This window comes from Thunnus albacares, chromosome 21 (genome assembly GCF_914725855.1).
Source record: "Thunnus albacares chromosome 21, fThuAlb1.1, whole genome shotgun sequence".
NCBI classification, from domain to species: domain Eukaryota; kingdom Metazoa; phylum Chordata; class Actinopteri; order Scombriformes; family Scombridae; genus Thunnus; species Thunnus albacares.
This window is the reverse complement of record NC_058126.1, coordinates 20,610,746-20,627,866: the sequence shown is the minus strand read 5'-3', so window position 1 is coordinate 20,627,866 and position 17,121 is coordinate 20,610,746. Positions and strand designations below refer to the sequence as shown.

The window sequence follows — 17,121 nt, the reverse complement described above, 5'->3', positions numbered from 1 at the left end:
ATTCAAATGTTGCTAACATTGATGAATTCCTTCCAAACAACAGTTTTTGCTTCAGTGGTTATAAAATACAGATTTCCTTGTGCTGCATTAGATTTTTAACCACACTAGTGATGTCGCTCTAGGGATGGCAATGTCAGTCTGTCCATCCACACTTCGGTCCTGAAATACCTCTAAAGCTACAGGATTGATTGCCATGACATTTTGTACAGACATTTATGATTTCCAGAGGATGAATCCTATTGGCTTTGGTGGTACCATCACTTTTCCTCTGGTGCCATCAGTAAGTCAAGATTGCAGCAAAATATCTCAACATTTACTATATGGATGGACACAAACTTTGCTACAAACATTTGTGGTTCCCAAAGGATGTATCCTCGTGATTTTGGTGATCCCCTGAGTTTTGCTCTAGTTGTCTGTGGGTTTTTTTCATTATACCTGTTTACCATCAGTATTTTAGCTTTGCCATTGTGAGCATGCTAGCATGCATTTAGCTGAAAGCACTGCTGATTTTAACTACAGCCTCACAGAGCCACTATCATGGCTATAGAGTCTTGTTACTTTATGGGCACGAAATTCATCAGTTAATATTATTAAAGGCAGATAATCCACCAATTTTGATCACAATGTTGGAAATAGTGTTGTACACGTAATGTAGCAACTGCCCCAACATACCACATTAATAGCAACACTCTGCAGTTGTTGCTTCAGTGAACATACAGTGTATAATTGCATGTGCAGAAGAGCAATTGTTTCCAAGGAAGAGGCATCCTACCATGGACTGTGAACAATAATGGACATAGCCACCGTTATGTCACCCATTGGTTTGTGGTCTCCCATTTTGAAGCCTTGAGCTCTCATTTTGACTGTTGCCATCTTGGATTTTTGGAGCCAGAAGTGACCATATCTGGACGAGAGTGGAGCTGACCCTAACGCTAGCCGCTAGCTTGGTTAGCATAGTGCACTTATAGTCTATGATTAACTGTGATTATGCTAATGCTAATGCTGATTTTCACTAGCAAAAAACAGTTTAAAACGATTGAAACAAAATGCACTTACCAGAAAAAAACGAACATCCGACTCCTTAGAGGGTCTGTTAGTACAACTAAACACTGAACAAGACTTTTTTAGTATGCCCATACTCTGTGAATCTAGGGTTACGCCATGGTTATGTTACCTAACTAACACTGTCGCCGTGGTAGCAACTTGCCAGTGAAGCAGCCATGCCGTTTATTATGCATAACATTAAGCATTAATAAATTTAAATGGGTGCGTTATATAAAAATTGACCCCCCGTACAGTTGTCATGAAGGGGGAAGTTTGCTATAGAGACCAAAACTGTTTTTTTGTACCAAGCTGTAAACATGTTTATTTCTGCTCTAAAGTTGGGCGTTTTAACATGGGGGTCTATGGGGATTGACTCGCTTTTGGATCCAGCCTCAAGTGGCCATTTGAGGAACTGCAGTTTTTGGCACTTCTACGTTGGCTTTATTTTTCAGACCACGGTGGTCGCCACTTGGATCCTACAGTAGGTAGAACAGCAAAACTTTCTCTGCTGTTTAAACAATTATGTCTTAAGTGTGATAGAGAGTTTAAACTTTAATATTTCCCTTTTATGCAAGCAATCATTTTGTCAGGGGTCACTTTTTACAAAGGGAAAAACTCTTAGTAACATAACTGAATCTGAACCGATAATGTTAAGAATCTACCTGTCTGTTCATTTTGTTCCACATAGACAAACACGCTCATAGATGGGGTGGATTATTCAACCATTAAGTAAACAGCATGAGATGAAGAGTTCAAAGGACAACATGTCTCTTTCTCTTGTCCTTCTTGCCAGTTGTTACAGAGAACTACTTTCTCTTTAGTTGTGACTTGTCATATAACTATTACATAGCTTGGAAAGTTATTCATTGTGTTGACTCCCACTGCAACTCAGCCTTCCTTTCTGTTCTATTCTCCAAAACTCCTTCAGGCTGACACCAGTGTCAGAACAACAATATGTGCACGTGCATACATACACACAGACACACACACCACCCACTACACCGCAAGCTGTGAGCACCTTGAAAGCCAGTTCCAACTGTGAGAGTATTTCACAGCCCTGACGAGGGCTATAATGTGCAATATGCTCACTAATTCAGTCGCTCTCTCCCTCTCTCTGTCTTTTTTCACCCTTAATCTCTCTCCTTCTCTCTCACTCCATGCGTCTGTCACTGTGGCATCTGTTGATGTCCTTTTAGCTACCGGGGGCTCAATCTGTCCAAAAGCCCCACTCTGCTGCCACTCTGTTGCCATCTCCCGGTGATCCAGTGAGGGCCGCTTGGAAACTAAGCCCTTAATTACCACTAGAGTAAAGAGCATTAAAGGTTTGGAGGGGTGTGAATGGGATCCACATGTCTTGGCAACATCTGTTGAACAGTGTGGATGTCTGGTGAGAACTGTTGATTTGGCTGGAGGGATGGATAGAGAAAATGGGACAGATGAATGGAAGGATATAGTTGGCTCACACTTTATCCAAGTGTCAACATGTCTTTGATTACATTGTTGGCATTAAAATATGTGCCTATCTTTTACTCTAATGAGCCATTTGACTGTAGCTGTATTTATGTTCACCTACAATGAAAAAGATTTTAGATTTGCAACACAAGTTTGGAAACTTTCTGATGTGGCCCTGACACTACACTGTCAGATAATGTCACCGGAAACTTCATTAGTGCAAGGTTACTGTATATAGTAAACAGTTAAAATGAAATGATAAAGAAAAGAAGGATGATACAGGAAAAGGGACTGTGTTAAACACTTTGTGTCACATACTATGTGTCAGGGTGGTGAATATAATTGATACTGGGGGCAGATGAGGTTAAGAAGAAGCAAAATGAAGGAGTTTTTAGCCACACTAGTGCCATGGCTGTATGGATGACAATGTTGGTCAGTCAGTCCACCTCTTTGGTCCAAACTGAAATATCTCAACAACTATAGATGGATTAGCATAATTTTTTTTTACAGACATTCATGATCCCCAGAGGATGAATCTTGCTGACCATAACCTTTTACATAGTGCCACCAGTTGGTCAGAGTTTTAACTTATTCAGTTATATATCTACTGGATGGATTGGCACAAACCTTTATACAGACATTTAAGGTTCCTAGACAGTTTTTCTCAAAGACTTTGGTGAATCCCTCTAGCACAACCATGAAGTTGACATTTGTGGTTTTGAGTGCAATATCTTGACAAATACTGAATATATTGCCATGAAATTTGGCTGAGGCATTCATGTCCCCCTCAGGATGAATTATAATAACTTTTCTGAACTCTTGACTTTTCATCTAGTGCCATCATCTGGTCAAAATTTCAGTTTGTCCTTGTGAGCATGTTAGCATGCTGATGTTAGCTTAGCATTCTGTACAATTATTAATACTGGAAAAAAACAGTTGTGCCATTGTTATTGTGAAGAATGAAAGATCCCATCCTCATGTTGTTGTCAGTATGACAAGAGATTTGATTTCCTGTTTTGTTTTGTCATTGTTGTTGTTTTTTTTTCTTGTCTTTTTAATGTCAGTCTCTTCTAAAACCTTTTGCTGTCAGTGGACTAACTTGCAAATCAAGCCATTCATAATTAACTTTACAATATCATATATCTTTAAAGATATACATAACACTACTACTAACTGGACATGCCACATAACCGTGGTGCAATTCCAGCCAGGGACCTTTGTTGCATGTCATACCCATCTCTCTCCCCTTGTTTCCTGCCTGCCACTTCACTTATAACTGTCCAATGAAGGCAAAAATGTCAAATAATAATAAGAAAAGATATATATAACATATGCAGAAACAGAAGATATGTAGATAGTGTAGGTTTTGCCCTTTTGGTCAATGTAACCTTTAAATGATGAGAATGTTGACACTAAATCTACTATATGTGTCCCCTGTGGGCCCTTTAGCAAACACACAATGTTGAATGATAGTAGGATACTGGCAGTTTTATGCTGATTGAATGCCAGGGATCTGCTTTCCCTGTATACATGCTAGTAAAAATGTTTCACAAAGGGGGACTGTGTGCAAATAGAAATCACTCCACAATAGATAAGTACATGGTTTCTCACCTGAAATAGTTCCTGAAATAAAAACGTCATTTGTTTAATAATATCGTAAAAATGTGTAGATCTACATAGCATATGATAATTATAACAACCGTCTTTCTATTAGTCATGCTACTGTTACTCAACGTGCTGTATGCTTGGAAACATCACTATTATGATGTAACGAAAATGTTTTGATGATTTCTGTATGAACTCAGAGCTGAACAGGTAAGTTGGCTTTTGGGCCAATCTCCCCAAAACACCCTGTATTACCTGAACAGGTACATTAGAGAACTGGAATGTTACACAGCAAAATGAAACATGTGAAGTCATTGTCCATAGATTGTGTCTGGTAGAAATTAAGGGAGCGATTGTGTTTTTCAGGAATTTGCCGATTCAATATTCCACTTGGTGAGGGAGAAGTACCGGTCGCTGGTGGGTGGCTGCAGTCCTGCGCATGCTCGACACAAATCCCTGGCAGGCATCGTAATGACCCGAGGTATGGCAAATTTCATTGACTTTTATATATCACTTTGAATTATTGAAGTGGTGCAATATAGAGAGAGTGAGGGAGGGGAGGGGGGGGGTAAAGAGATAGAGAGAGGACGAGAAATAGGAAGAGGAATGATAAACTGAGGGGGGGAGATAGGCAGGGAAGAGAGAGAGTTTCCACTCCATGCTGTACCTTGCAATTGTGCAGGAGAGTATACGTTCCTGATGAATTATTGACTATTCAGAGTCTCTGAGGAGAATGAGACATAGTAGCGAGTGTCAGTCATCCCCACTGCATGCTGGACTTGTCGTGCTCAGGCAGCTTTGACAGGAGTTCCAGATGCCACAGTGGGAATCTTAACTAGATCATCTTGAAACTTAATCTGAAACCTGACTGAGTGACACACTGAAAGAGCAGCGAGGAGGAAGAAGGAGGAAGCTCCACACTGCTGTTCTCCTACAGCATGAAACAATGAGTTGTTACTGCACATTTATCTTTCATGCTTTATTTATCTTTTATGTGTGGTGTTTGTTGCACATTACACCAAGGCCTCCCACATACACACAAGTGCCCACGAAAACACAAACAGAGTCATATGTTCAAGCCCTGACACATCCACGTGCAAAAGTACACTCTCACATGCCCCCACAAACGTGCACACGCTTCACATCTCTCATAACATATGATGTGCGCTGACGCATACATAAAGCCCAGAATGATCTCACATGAAATTTGTACCATAACTGTCATGTTTTTTAAAAATTTATTCAAGGAAAAATTGGCAAAAAATTTGAACCTTGAACATTTGAACTTTACTTAAAATAAAGTGAAAATGTTCAAAGTTCAAGGTAAGCTAAGTCATAACCACAACCTGACCCCAGTCTTTGTTGTTGTTAGCTGTTAATGTTAGCTAGCTTAACATGTTAGTGGCTGTTTGTGCCCACAGAACTTTATATTGAAACCATTTTCTTTCTTCTTTAGTAAGACAGGTATGAGAAACTTTTCTATGCATGAATCATGACCCTTGCATGATTCATGCACAGAAAAGTTTCTCATACCCAGTGTGTTGCTGATTAGTTTGTAACACTAGTCAAGCCTTTGTAGCTTTGCCTAAGCAGATACCATGTAGATATAAGGCCGGATTAAGAAGCTGAGTATCTGCTCTTTGCTTGAGTGAGAGCAGGATTCAAGGATAATTGCAAGGTACATTAGGTCAGAGAAAAGTTTGGAAAGTTTCTGATATAATTAGTAGCTATTTATAAGACTAGTGCAGTTAGATAAGCAGGGATCGTGGCTGGACCACTGAGCGAGCCATGGCATTCAGATGAAACTGCCTGTCAGGCCAGCCAATGAACTGTAGGTTAGCCTAAGCAGAAACAAGGCAGCTTAAAGGATAGCTTTGAGTTTTTCAGGTCTTTCTTAATACAGTACTGACATGCCAGTATGTGGAAATATTGGACATTGGAAACATTGGTCACTGTAACAATTCCAGAATGCGACTACACATTCAAAATCCACAGCCGTCATTCTGTGCAACTGTACACTCCAAAATTCAGCTTTGGAAGAGTCAGATAAGGTCAGTATCTTCCAAAGTTACAGTCTGTTTAACACAAAATTCTCTCTTTTTGCTTCTCCGGAGCGTTCCTTGCCAAGCTGCGGCAGAGGGAGACATTCTAGTGGTTGTGTGTATATTTGTTTTTCTGAACCAGCTTTTTACTCGCATGTTCCAGACAGTTTTGAAAAAAAAACAAAACAGAAGCTATCCTTTAAAGACATGTTAGGTCTGGATTAGGGAATGGTATCATCTGTTAGAGGGCTCAGTAGAGTTATGCCCGCACAGCCTGATACCTACTGCAGGGTAATGACCTGATGATAACTCAAAACATCCTTCAACATTAATACTGTGCGTCCATAGGAATGCTCGCCCAACTTTTGCCACATTTCACCATGTGTTTTGACAACTAATCCACATAATCACATAAACCCAAGTAATGGAATCAAAGCTATAATATTAGATAAAACGCCAAACATTAGTAGTAATGTTCAAAAACATAGGGCTTTCACTTTTTGTGGAATATAATACAAAAATGACCATACACACAGGTCTACACATGTGGAGTGCTGACACACACACACATAGCCATGCACACATGCACAGACGAGTGTTATCTTCCTGTGCGGCTGCAGGCTGTGGGGGTGCAGGGGTCAGTGAGGAGGGATTGGTATCTCTGCTGTCTTTGGAGTGCTGCAGCTCATCAGTTTAGACTTCAGTGAGACCAGCGCTCATCCTGACCTAATCCAATCCCTCTCCTCTCCTCTGCCTCCCAGTAATTGCTTCTGTTTGTTTATTAATAGCACACGTTATCTTCAAAGATCCAGACATAGGGCTGCCAAGTATTCGCAGCGAGGTGGCGGCGGCGGCGGTGTGGTGGCCAGCGTCCGTGCAGTCAGACACCAAACTTGACAGGAACACTGGGGAGTTCTGTTCTGTGTCTCCCTCTCCCCTTTTTTCTCTCTGTCTCCCTCTCTCTGTGTCTCATGCCTCTGCTTTTGCCTCGAGAATATTAATCAGGGTCCGTCTTTGAACCGTAGACAGACAGCGAACCCCCCACCCCGCCCTTGCTGGAGTCCCACTGAGACAGTTGAGCCCCAACCTGAGTGAGATTAGCCTCGCCACCAGGCTGAGGGTTGCGAGACGACCGCCAAAGTAAACCACCAACACACGTTGTCAAATAGTGTGGAAAATGTCATTTGAATCGATCTGAGATAGCATTGGGTGTCTGAAGATGGTAAACAGTGTTCAGATGTGCTTAGAGACATGAAAAATCAGGAACATCCACATGGAAAAATGCTAAAAAGACCCCCCTCCTTGTTTTCTCTTTTTTTTTTTTTACTTGTTTGTTAGATTGGATGAGAAAAGCTTCTTCTGAGGCTTTTTTTATTGAGAGAGACGGCAAGACTCGCCTGAGTGTGGGGAGAAATACCACAGGGACTCAAAGAAAGAGATGAGAGCAAAGGGTTTCAAACAAGTTGATTACAAATGACGGTTAAGCTATGGTTCTTAGTCTGCATATCCGTTTTCAAATAGGGATTTTTCTCTACTCTTTATCTAGTTTTCCGGGTGCCACAAATTTTTACATTCAATAATCACATCCGGCAACAAAACAGCTTGCTAAGAGGCAAAAATTAGCAGAGATGTGCCCAGGGTGTGTTGCAGCAGAGAGAGAGAGAGAGATTTGAGAGCTTCAGTAGCATTTCACAAAGACACCCTTATATGTTTAGAGCGGTTGCCTGTTAAAGCTAATAAAGATTCAACAGGGTGCATTCTCTACCCATGCCAAGTCGTTTCTCTCTCTCTCTCTCTCTCTCTCTCTCTCTGAGCATTTTCAGAGATTTTCTGTGATTCAAACAACACGCGTTGGATGACATTCAGTGTAATCGTTCCAACATCTTGTGTTGAAAGAGCACATGAAAGATAGGATTTGTGCAATTTATATGAATTTACCAAAAGCTGACCTTGGGAGCTCATTCTGCTTTAGAAGAAAATGTTTTAATGTCTGCTTTATGGTGCTCAGAGATAATGGGTGGCTTATTATGATATTTTTTTTTGTTTCATAAGCACAGAGAATTAAGGGATTCAGATAATAGCTTTGCAGTGTCTGTCAATCGTGGTTGCCTTGTGTTATAATGGATCATTGTAAAGTTCATGCTCATGTTATTTATCTGGATTTTTCTGAATGAATCTCAGTGGTTCCTCCTGATGATTGCCAGTAAAGTCTTCTTATCAACCAGTCCTCATGTTTGACTTGAAATACATCATTTCTTTTTTCTCTGAGGTTTTATCCCTAATATCTTTTAGATATTTGCTTCAGTTGACCGTGTGTTTCTGGAGCAATGTGCGGCATTTAGCGTTGACGAACGCCACCAGGATCCACGGCAGCCTGTCTGTGTGAAGTTTGCTGGTTCATACTTGCGCAGGTTTCCTCCAGGTGCTACAGTCTCTTCCCGCAGTCCAAAATGCATACATGCATGTGAGCTGTTAGGAATGTCGATGGAAACTCGATACTCATCGCTTTTTGTTACTAAATGGTCAGAATGGGTCAAATGCAAGAGGCAAATTTTCCCATGAGGCTTGATGATATATAACTTGACTATTGAAGGCTTTATAGATTGTCAGGTTGGGATTCCTGGGTATTTTTTTGTGGGTCTCCACAAGTGTGTATAAGGTATTGCTGATAATTTGTCATTCATTTCTAAAGTAATATTGTTTACTAACCCTGGGAGCACTTTTACAGTACATATTTAATACAGTATGTAATAAATCAACATAACATGCTGGTAGAATGCCACATAAGCTAAGAGATTTATTTTTATCTTCCTGAGTCCCTTCTGTGTCCCAGGTTGGCATCACTGAAGATCCCTTCACTGCACTGCTTGATTTGTTTTCCCAGAAAGGGACCTGCCACTTGAATCAGAGGCCTGGTCTGTTTAGTCACAATATAAATTTAGGTGATGCTGTCTGATCTAACGTCCCAAACGACTGGCTCACAGTCTGCTGCAGTGCTGTGTAGTGTAGTGTGATGCAGCCTGGTGGCGAGAGACCGTTTTGCCAACATGCAGACAGAGCAAGTGGGGGACCAGCGTTGTGGGGTGGAAGTAATGCAACATTAAGCAGAAACACAGAGGTCATACATACAGTATGCTGGAGCTGCTTGATTAATATGTTGACTTGCATTCTGACATAAGACAGAAACCAACTGGTTTACCAAAAACTTGTCTCTGTCTTTACTTGCATCCCAAGAGCTCCTGTCTGTCCAACGTATGGTCATAATATATTGCTTTGTTGTACAACAACAATAATAATAATGATAATGATAATCTTTATCTATTGAGCACTTTTCAAAATCCAAATTACAAAGTGCTTCACAGGGCAGCAAAATTAATCAGACTGTCAAAAAATAATCAGGTTTTAAAAGAAAACAGATTAAAGAAACAATTTGGTGAATAAAACCCAATTCAGTGTAGGAAAAAAACATTTTTAAAGGAGATAAAAGACAGTTCAAAGAAAATTAAAACTCAAGTAAAATCAGGAAAGGCTCTCTGATAAAAGTATTAAGAAGGGACTTAAAAGAGATCACTGAGTCAACTGACCTGATTTCCTGAGGCAGATCATTCCAGAGCCTTGGGGTCATGACTGCAAACGCTCCGTCCCCTTTAGTTTTCAGCCGGGCCTCTGGAACAGACAAATGATCTTTGCCCGAGGATCTCAAAGTACGTACTGGCACATATGGTTCTAAGTGGTCAGAGATATAGCAGGGAGAGAGGCCATGAAGAGCCATAAAAGTAGATCAGTAAGATCTTAAAATCAATACTAAAACATATTGGGAGCCAGTGTAAAGACGGTAAAACAGGAGTGATGTGATCACGTCTCTTTGTTCTGGTTAAAAGCCTGGCAGCACAGTCTGGAGTCAATTAATAGATTTTTGGTTCAAGCAAGTAAAAAGGCTGTTGCAATAATCCAGAGATGAAGGAATGTAAAATGGTCTCTGTGTCTTAAAAAGTTAAAAATAGATTGTATTGCAACAGGTTTGATATGTTCTAGGGAACCAGCAGATGGCAGAATTTGTTTTGCCATGTGCTGGGACCATAGACTGTACAAAAACGCAGCCACCGTGATGTCACACATTAGTTTGTGGACTCCCATTTTGAGTTTGCATTTTGACTGTCACCATGTTGGATTTTTGGAGCCAGAAGTGACCATATTTGGACGAGAGGGTGGAGCTGACCCTAACGTTAGCGGCTAGCTGCTAGCTTGGTTAGCATGGAGCATTTACAGTCTATGGTTAACTGTGATAATGCTAATGCTAATTTTCGTTAGTAAAAAACAGGCTTAAAACCATTAAAACAAAACGTACTTACTGGGAAAAAAAACTGAACATCTGACTCCTTCTCTCTTTTAGTACAACCAAACACTCAACAACTCTTTTCAACCTCTTGTCTTTAACCAACACTGTCACTGTGGTAGCATAGGTCAACCACTTAAATACGACTGCAATATGCAAAAACTTTTGACCTGGTTGGCGGGCAATACACGCTCAAATCCTTTAATTCTCGACAGAGAAAATGCATGGCTTTGCTTGATCGTTACCACCCCCTGCCTCACTTTTTCCTCCGCTTAGGTGTGGCCAAGTTCAGGAATAGTTTGTTTACCTCCTGAGTTTCCACAGTGAGGCAATGTGTGCTTTGTCTTCCTGTTAAAGGCCGTTGACAGTATCGTGCACTGAGCAGTGTATTGCAGTTGTCATAGTGAGTAGTTCCAGGTCTCAGTCTGTGATGTACATGCTTTTTGACAGTAGTGTTATCCTGGGGTGTGACATCTTTGAATCACCAGTAATCAACAGATATATTTGTGTGTGAAGAGAGCCTCAGGCCTTTGACTCTACTCTACCTTGTTCCTTTTGACCCTCTCTTTTTGTAGTTCTGTGATGCAGCTGATTATTCCTGGTTTAAAAACAGCACACTGCCTGTGGGGCTCTCCATCTCTGTGTCTCTCTCTCCCTACCTCTCTCTCTCTCTTTCATTCATCTCTCCTCCTCCTCTCCTCTCTCCTGCAAACTGAAGGCAACCTCAGTGCCAATTTCATGGCAGGGTAGCAAGCAGCGCAGCAGAAATTATCCACTGCAAAATTGATCTAAACAATCGCAAAGTGGAACGGCAAGGAAAAGCAGGAGAATGAAATTGGGAGAGTCTGTTACCTTTTTGAACTTGCTTTATCACTGAGAAGGAATTGGGGTGCGTTGCTTACAGGGAATGCCAATAGTTGAAGTCATGATATAGAGATTTTTATAGAGCTGTACAGTCATACATATTGTATGTTTTCTGCGCAGTAGTACAGTAGGTTAACCTGCTTTTTCCCAGACATATGCTATTCCTCCAACAGAGATATTTACTGTCATGCTGATGAATACAAAATAAAAGGTGATGGAGAAAAACTGCTTTAATAGTTTGATCCAAGCTTATGTTAAGCACTGATAGATATTTACTGACAGTTTGAGTCATTTGATTCATCACAGCACACAGCTGCATGCAGAGGATGTTGCTGACACAGTATACACATATTTCTGTTAATGACTTGTTTACATCCTGACAAAGGTGTGATGCTGGCAAAACGTAAGTGAATAGATATAAATAAAGATGCACCACAGGAGCAGGGAATACATTTTTTATTATTTTATCTTGCCTTGCGCCTGTGCTAAAAGCATTTATATATTACAGTTTTTTATAAACCTTATATAATTCAATTGTTGCTTTGGAGCATTGTTTAATACTTGATTTAGAAAAAGGATAGATCCAAGAAAATAGTCTTAAAAACTATAAATAAAGAAATAATGGCAGGAGGAGTGTAGCCATTATTATTAATCTGAATTTAAAGAACACTGGCAACTCTTTCATTGGTAATTTTCACTTGGAATTACAGTATTAGAGATCCTCCTAGTAAAAATGTCTGTCTGTCTTATGTAGCAACAAAATATATTTAAAGCAGCTATAATCAATATTTGTATGCATGTATATGAAAGATGTTGCTTGTTCTGATGAAACCACAGATAATTATGCTTTTTAGCATCTTTCAGCTCATTGTTTTGGTTTTCAGGCCTGCAACTTTACTGTTTTGGTTCATTCTCACTGCTCTAATCGGCATTGTTTTCAACAGTAGGCAGCTGATGAACCCGCTGTACACTACCTGTCCAGCACCACAGAACAGACGGATAAAGTTAGCGACTAGCTGGAGAACATAATTGAGAATTTAGCAGTTAAAGAGCCAGATATTTCCCTCAGGAGTTAGTGGAAACCACAAACAGATCTAAAAGGACAGAAAATATTGGACTTACATACACCAGGTGACCAGAAATATGACTCCAAATAAATGCTAATGTCTGCTGGATGTGTAAACCAGCAACAGTTTGCTAGCAATCTTTCCATATCAACTTAAACTATGATAATATGTCAGTGTTGTGTTGATTCTGCCATCCCCAAGTAGCAAAAAAAAACAGTTATTGAAGGTTTAAGTAATACCAACAAAATAGTTTGTCAGTGTGTTAAGAAAATTTGATTAATTTTGTGTGTCAGTGAAGAAAAACTAAGGCAGATATGTCTACTACTGTGAAATTATCGTTTGCCTTTTATCTAATTGTCTACTGGCAAAAACAAGGATAAGAGAAAATCCACTCATCGGTCAATAAAGGTCACTCTGATGCTGTACCTGATCCAAATAGCACAATTGACAATTAACTTAATTGAAGGTTATTTGCTGTTTTCTTCTGTAGTTTCTAAAGAAGTTGAACTGTTCCACCCTACCTTAGACTTTCCTTTCTTCTATTCTTTGCTCTTTTTTCCTCAACTGTCCACACACACACACCACACACACATTCTTCCCTCCCTCCCAACTTTTTCCTCCCCTGCCCTCCTTCCCTCTCCTCATCAGTGGAGGTGTCAGGACTCTACCGCCGCAGTGCCATCTGGGCCGAGGCTGATAAAAGCTCATGTGCCGGGCCGGCAGTGCCTGCAGGTCTGCCAGAAGCCAGCGAAGCCTGACTTTCAGAGGCGATGGGAGAGATTTGTGGCAGCCAAGGAAGGAATGGCATGCTGTTAACGTGCTGATCCAGCCTCCCCCCCCCCCTCTCTGCACCACCTCTGTCTATCTGTCAGTCAGTCAGGCTCTCACATGGCCCTGCACTGGCCAAGGAATCCTCACTGAGAAATGTGTCTTTTTTCTCAAAGGAAAACAAACATGAGGCCGGATGACTTTGTCATCTGTGATCTCTCTTGTAGCCTTTGTTTCATGCCTCGCATTGGAGAAAGCCGCTAGGGTGACCTCTTTAGAAGCTCTTATCATATTATCCCTGTCAAAATTGGCTGCAACCAAGCTCCTGAGTGTCAGGTAGAGACCCTTTTACATAAATTTGGCTGACACCACAACACTGCCAATTCTTCTCACTGCAGCAAGTTTCTTCCTTATTCTCTAAACTCAACTGTCCTTCAAGAACCAAGCTAACTCCTCCAACACAAACCTCAGTCTGCATCGTTCTTCTAGAGAACCACTTGTACCAGTCTGTCATTAGTGGCTGATGATTGTGGGAAGTCGCTATATTTTCTCCAGTCCCTCAAAACTTATTGTCAAGCACACACACTAGCTAGGAAGATCCGTATTTTTGTTACTTCCAGGTAGGTAGCAGCTACCCAGCTACACTTTTCTCCAGCATATGATGATGGGTTCCATGAAGTTTTCTACAAAAGAGGAGAAAACAAAGACACAAACCTGTGGTAAAATTCTGGTTTGGATCCATGTACAGTATATCTTGCCTGTCACATATATCCAAAAGAGCAGAAGAAGAGGCACGACAACTCCTTGAGGTTGTGTTTCCCCAGAAAGGTGTCAGACATTTGCCCAGATTGTGGCATGCCTAATAGTGCACAGAGTCCCTCAGGCCACTTTTAGGGTGTACACTCCCAAGAGTCCATGCGTTAAAAAGAAAAAACCTTCCCACAGCACAGCCCCTGGAGTAACCAACCTGCCTCCACATCCACTTGGTGAGAAGGAAGAAGCAGGCCTGATAGTTTCCTTGGATGTGAAGAGGGAGTTTGGCTGTCTGCTGTGTTTTCTACACCCTCGTGATTGGTTCACCTCATTGATTATGTATGCTTATATTGAATCCCAGAATATCACCCACACAGAAAATATCAGTTTGCTTCTCAGGGAATAAGCAATGAGTACAATTCTTTTTTTTAGTCTGTCCTTAAGCCCACGGGCATTTGTAAGATGTAAAACGTCCCTCTTCTTTCGCTGGTTTTAGACTCAGCCCACTCCAGTGGCTGAATGTGGAGAGTATGAAGGCATGAGTGAGAATCTCACAAGACCATGCTCCTTGCTCTTGCGCTGCGTTGAAGAGGTGTCAGCCCGGTGTATAGATGGTGGGTCTGTACACTCGCTCACTCCTTGGATCCAGCTAATCCTGGCTGGTGTAGTTTTATATGAATTTCTGAAGAGACTCTCATGCTACTCAGAAAACTGTGGTTATGGAAATAAACCAAACTTAACTGTTAGAATGACTTTTTTACCCTGTTCGCCCTGGGTTGTTTGTCTTTTTTTCCATGTGAACAAGTGGAAACTCTTCCACTTTGTCCGATAAAGTTATAGACATCACCAACTTCAGTCTAAAGTTCATTTTTCCATCCATCTATTCCTGTTAATAGTTGTTTTTTTACTGCCAACTTATCAAATAGCTGTTATTCATTCTAACATCATGTCATTCTAAACTTCCCTGAGATGAAAATGTTTTATACAGAGCAGTATAGCATAAGGGCAACTATTATGTCCAAAATAATTTAGCTATCTAAGAAATGCAAGTCTGTTTTCTATCTTTGAATGTCTGTATGTGTGCGTGTGTGTGTTTTTGGAGTTTTTTCTTAAAGATGACAAAATACCTCCCACAGACAGAAAGGTAAAGAAGAACACATATTAGGTATTAGATGCTGAGGGTTACCATTAAGCTCATGGATTAAGGTATCGATGTGCTCAATGGAACGTATGACAAGCACAATATGGCCAACATTTGTCTGTGTGTAATTGTTCAACAGGTCTGGACCTGAGGCACGCCCAGGTGGTGGCGTTATCCACGGGCACCAAGTGTATCAACGGGGAGTATCTGAGTGACCAGGGACAAGTCGTCAATGACTGTCACGCTGAAGTCACGGCCCGCAGATCACTGCTACGCTTCCTCTACTCTCAACTTGAACTCTTCTTGAGGTAACAGATCTATCTCCTGTTGTATGTTTAAGACACACAGTACATACACTTTCTGCAGCATTGAAATCCTTGTGACATTTACATTCTTAATTCCCTGATATGGCCAGATAGTGCTAGCTATGACTAGTTGATTGGCAGTCTGGAAGGCTGGCTTATTATAGACTGAACAATCACATTCATCCCATGCTTCTTTGCTGACCATATGCACGTCAGAGAAAAATACTTCTTCTTTTCAGCCAAAAAGACAATATGAGAGATCTTTTTTAAACTCACCAAATAAGAGACTATGCTGAGTGACTTTATGGGAGTTTGGCTCATTGATTCCCCAGTGAGACAAGAGGATTGGCCTCTAAAATCATCTCTGTAAATCCAGTTAATGTTAATGTTTAGGTCAAAGGAGACTAGCATCATTTAAAGAATAAACCTTTCAGTGATCCAAACTTGACATTCGTTTGTATTACAGTTGTAGAGCTGCTACAGGTTCTGATACTAGGGTCATTTAATAGTATTAAATGTCTTGTTTGGTGTGACCTCCTGCTGCATTGCCTTTATAATAAACTCCTTGGAAACAGCAGAGCTTTGTTCACCAGAGACTTTTCAATAATCAACGAGCCATATGTGCGCTGTTCTCTCCAGCTAACTAAGCATATTATCACACACTCAACTGGTTCAGCTCAGGGTCTCAAAGGCCTATTTGTTTTTAGCACTTTTTTTAAGTGTATCTGCTTTGTGTGCCTTTGCAACCTGTGCAATGTGCTCTGGTAGACACAAACTCTCAACAAGATTTTTACCAGTATCAAGAGACAGACTTGATGAGTTTGACTCCTAACTGCCTCCAGTGCATAAGCATATATTATGTTTTTTTCAAGCTCCCCGAGGATCTCGATAGCAAGGTTGATTCATCAGATTACTGGCTAGAAGTCTAGATCGTTGAATGTCATATTTGCATACACAGTACTGACTTTTTGTCTTAGTACAATGCTGGATGGCACGTACGGAGACTTTGCAGCTGAGTAAAATGGCTAATGGGGAAGATAACTCATAATGAAATGACCAAACAAAATGCCAGAACTGCCATATTTACACTCTGTGAAAGGACATCGGAGACAGAGGAGAGGTTATATAAAGAGTGCAGTCGTGCTTTGCATTGTGATGCAAGTTTAAATATACCATACTTAATGTGTGTGTGAGTGATGAAAGCCTTATTCCTTCTCACAGCCTGTGAAACAATGACCCAGTTTTGTAAATTGATTTTCAAATTAGATCATATCTCTATTGGTCCCCAATTTAGCTCATTGTAGTAATGTATGGAAACAACTTCTCTGCACTTCTGATTTAACTGTCTTAATACATTTGACTGAAACCTAATATTTTATCACTAATCCATGTCAGATTTTGTATTTAGATAATGTCAACATCTTTTCTAGTCTGTCTTGTTACAGTGAATGCACGGATAGAACACAGTCACCAGTATTAAAGTTGTGTTCAGACAGAAACTAAAGTGAATTTTTGCCTCATGTTATTTGCCAAATTTGATTGCTGGACCGTTTGTATAGTCTGTTTATTTACCCCAAACAGCCAATGTAAGCTAAAACGTTAGCTTGCTAGCAACGTACACTTTGACTGTGTGTGTGTGTCGGTGCAAATTCCTTCAACCCAAAAAGCTAATGTATGAACTGTAGGCTACAGGCGTTAGCTACAACGTCAGCTAGCAAATAAATGCACACAAAAAGCGTGTGTG

At 40.6% G+C, this 17,121-nt stretch overlaps 1 protein-coding gene and 1 long non-coding RNA gene across 14 annotated transcripts in view; one reads left to right on the top strand and one right to left on the bottom strand.

Annotated features, from left to right (window-relative positions):
• The window catches only part of adarb2 (adenosine deaminase RNA specific B2 (inactive)), a 377,105-nt gene that overhangs the window by 339,438 nt on the left and 20,546 nt on the right, over positions 1-17,121 (top strand). For all 13 annotated transcript variants that reach the window (XM_044339076.1, XM_044339071.1, XM_044339070.1 and 10 more), the window contains 2 exons: positions 4,468-4,582; positions 15,212-15,380. In XM_044339076.1, coding sequence (XP_044195011.1) covers positions 4,468-4,582; positions 15,212-15,380 — 284 coding nt within the window. The remainder of the gene's footprint in view (positions 1-4,467; positions 4,583-15,211; positions 15,381-17,121) is intronic.
• LOC122972206 lies at positions 900-10,497 on the bottom strand. Its single transcript, XR_006399685.1, has 3 exons — positions 10,463-10,497; positions 6,425-6,427; positions 900-1,002 (listed from the first exon to the last, which is right to left on the bottom strand). It is a non-coding gene; the product is annotated as an uncharacterized LOC122972206 (long non-coding RNA).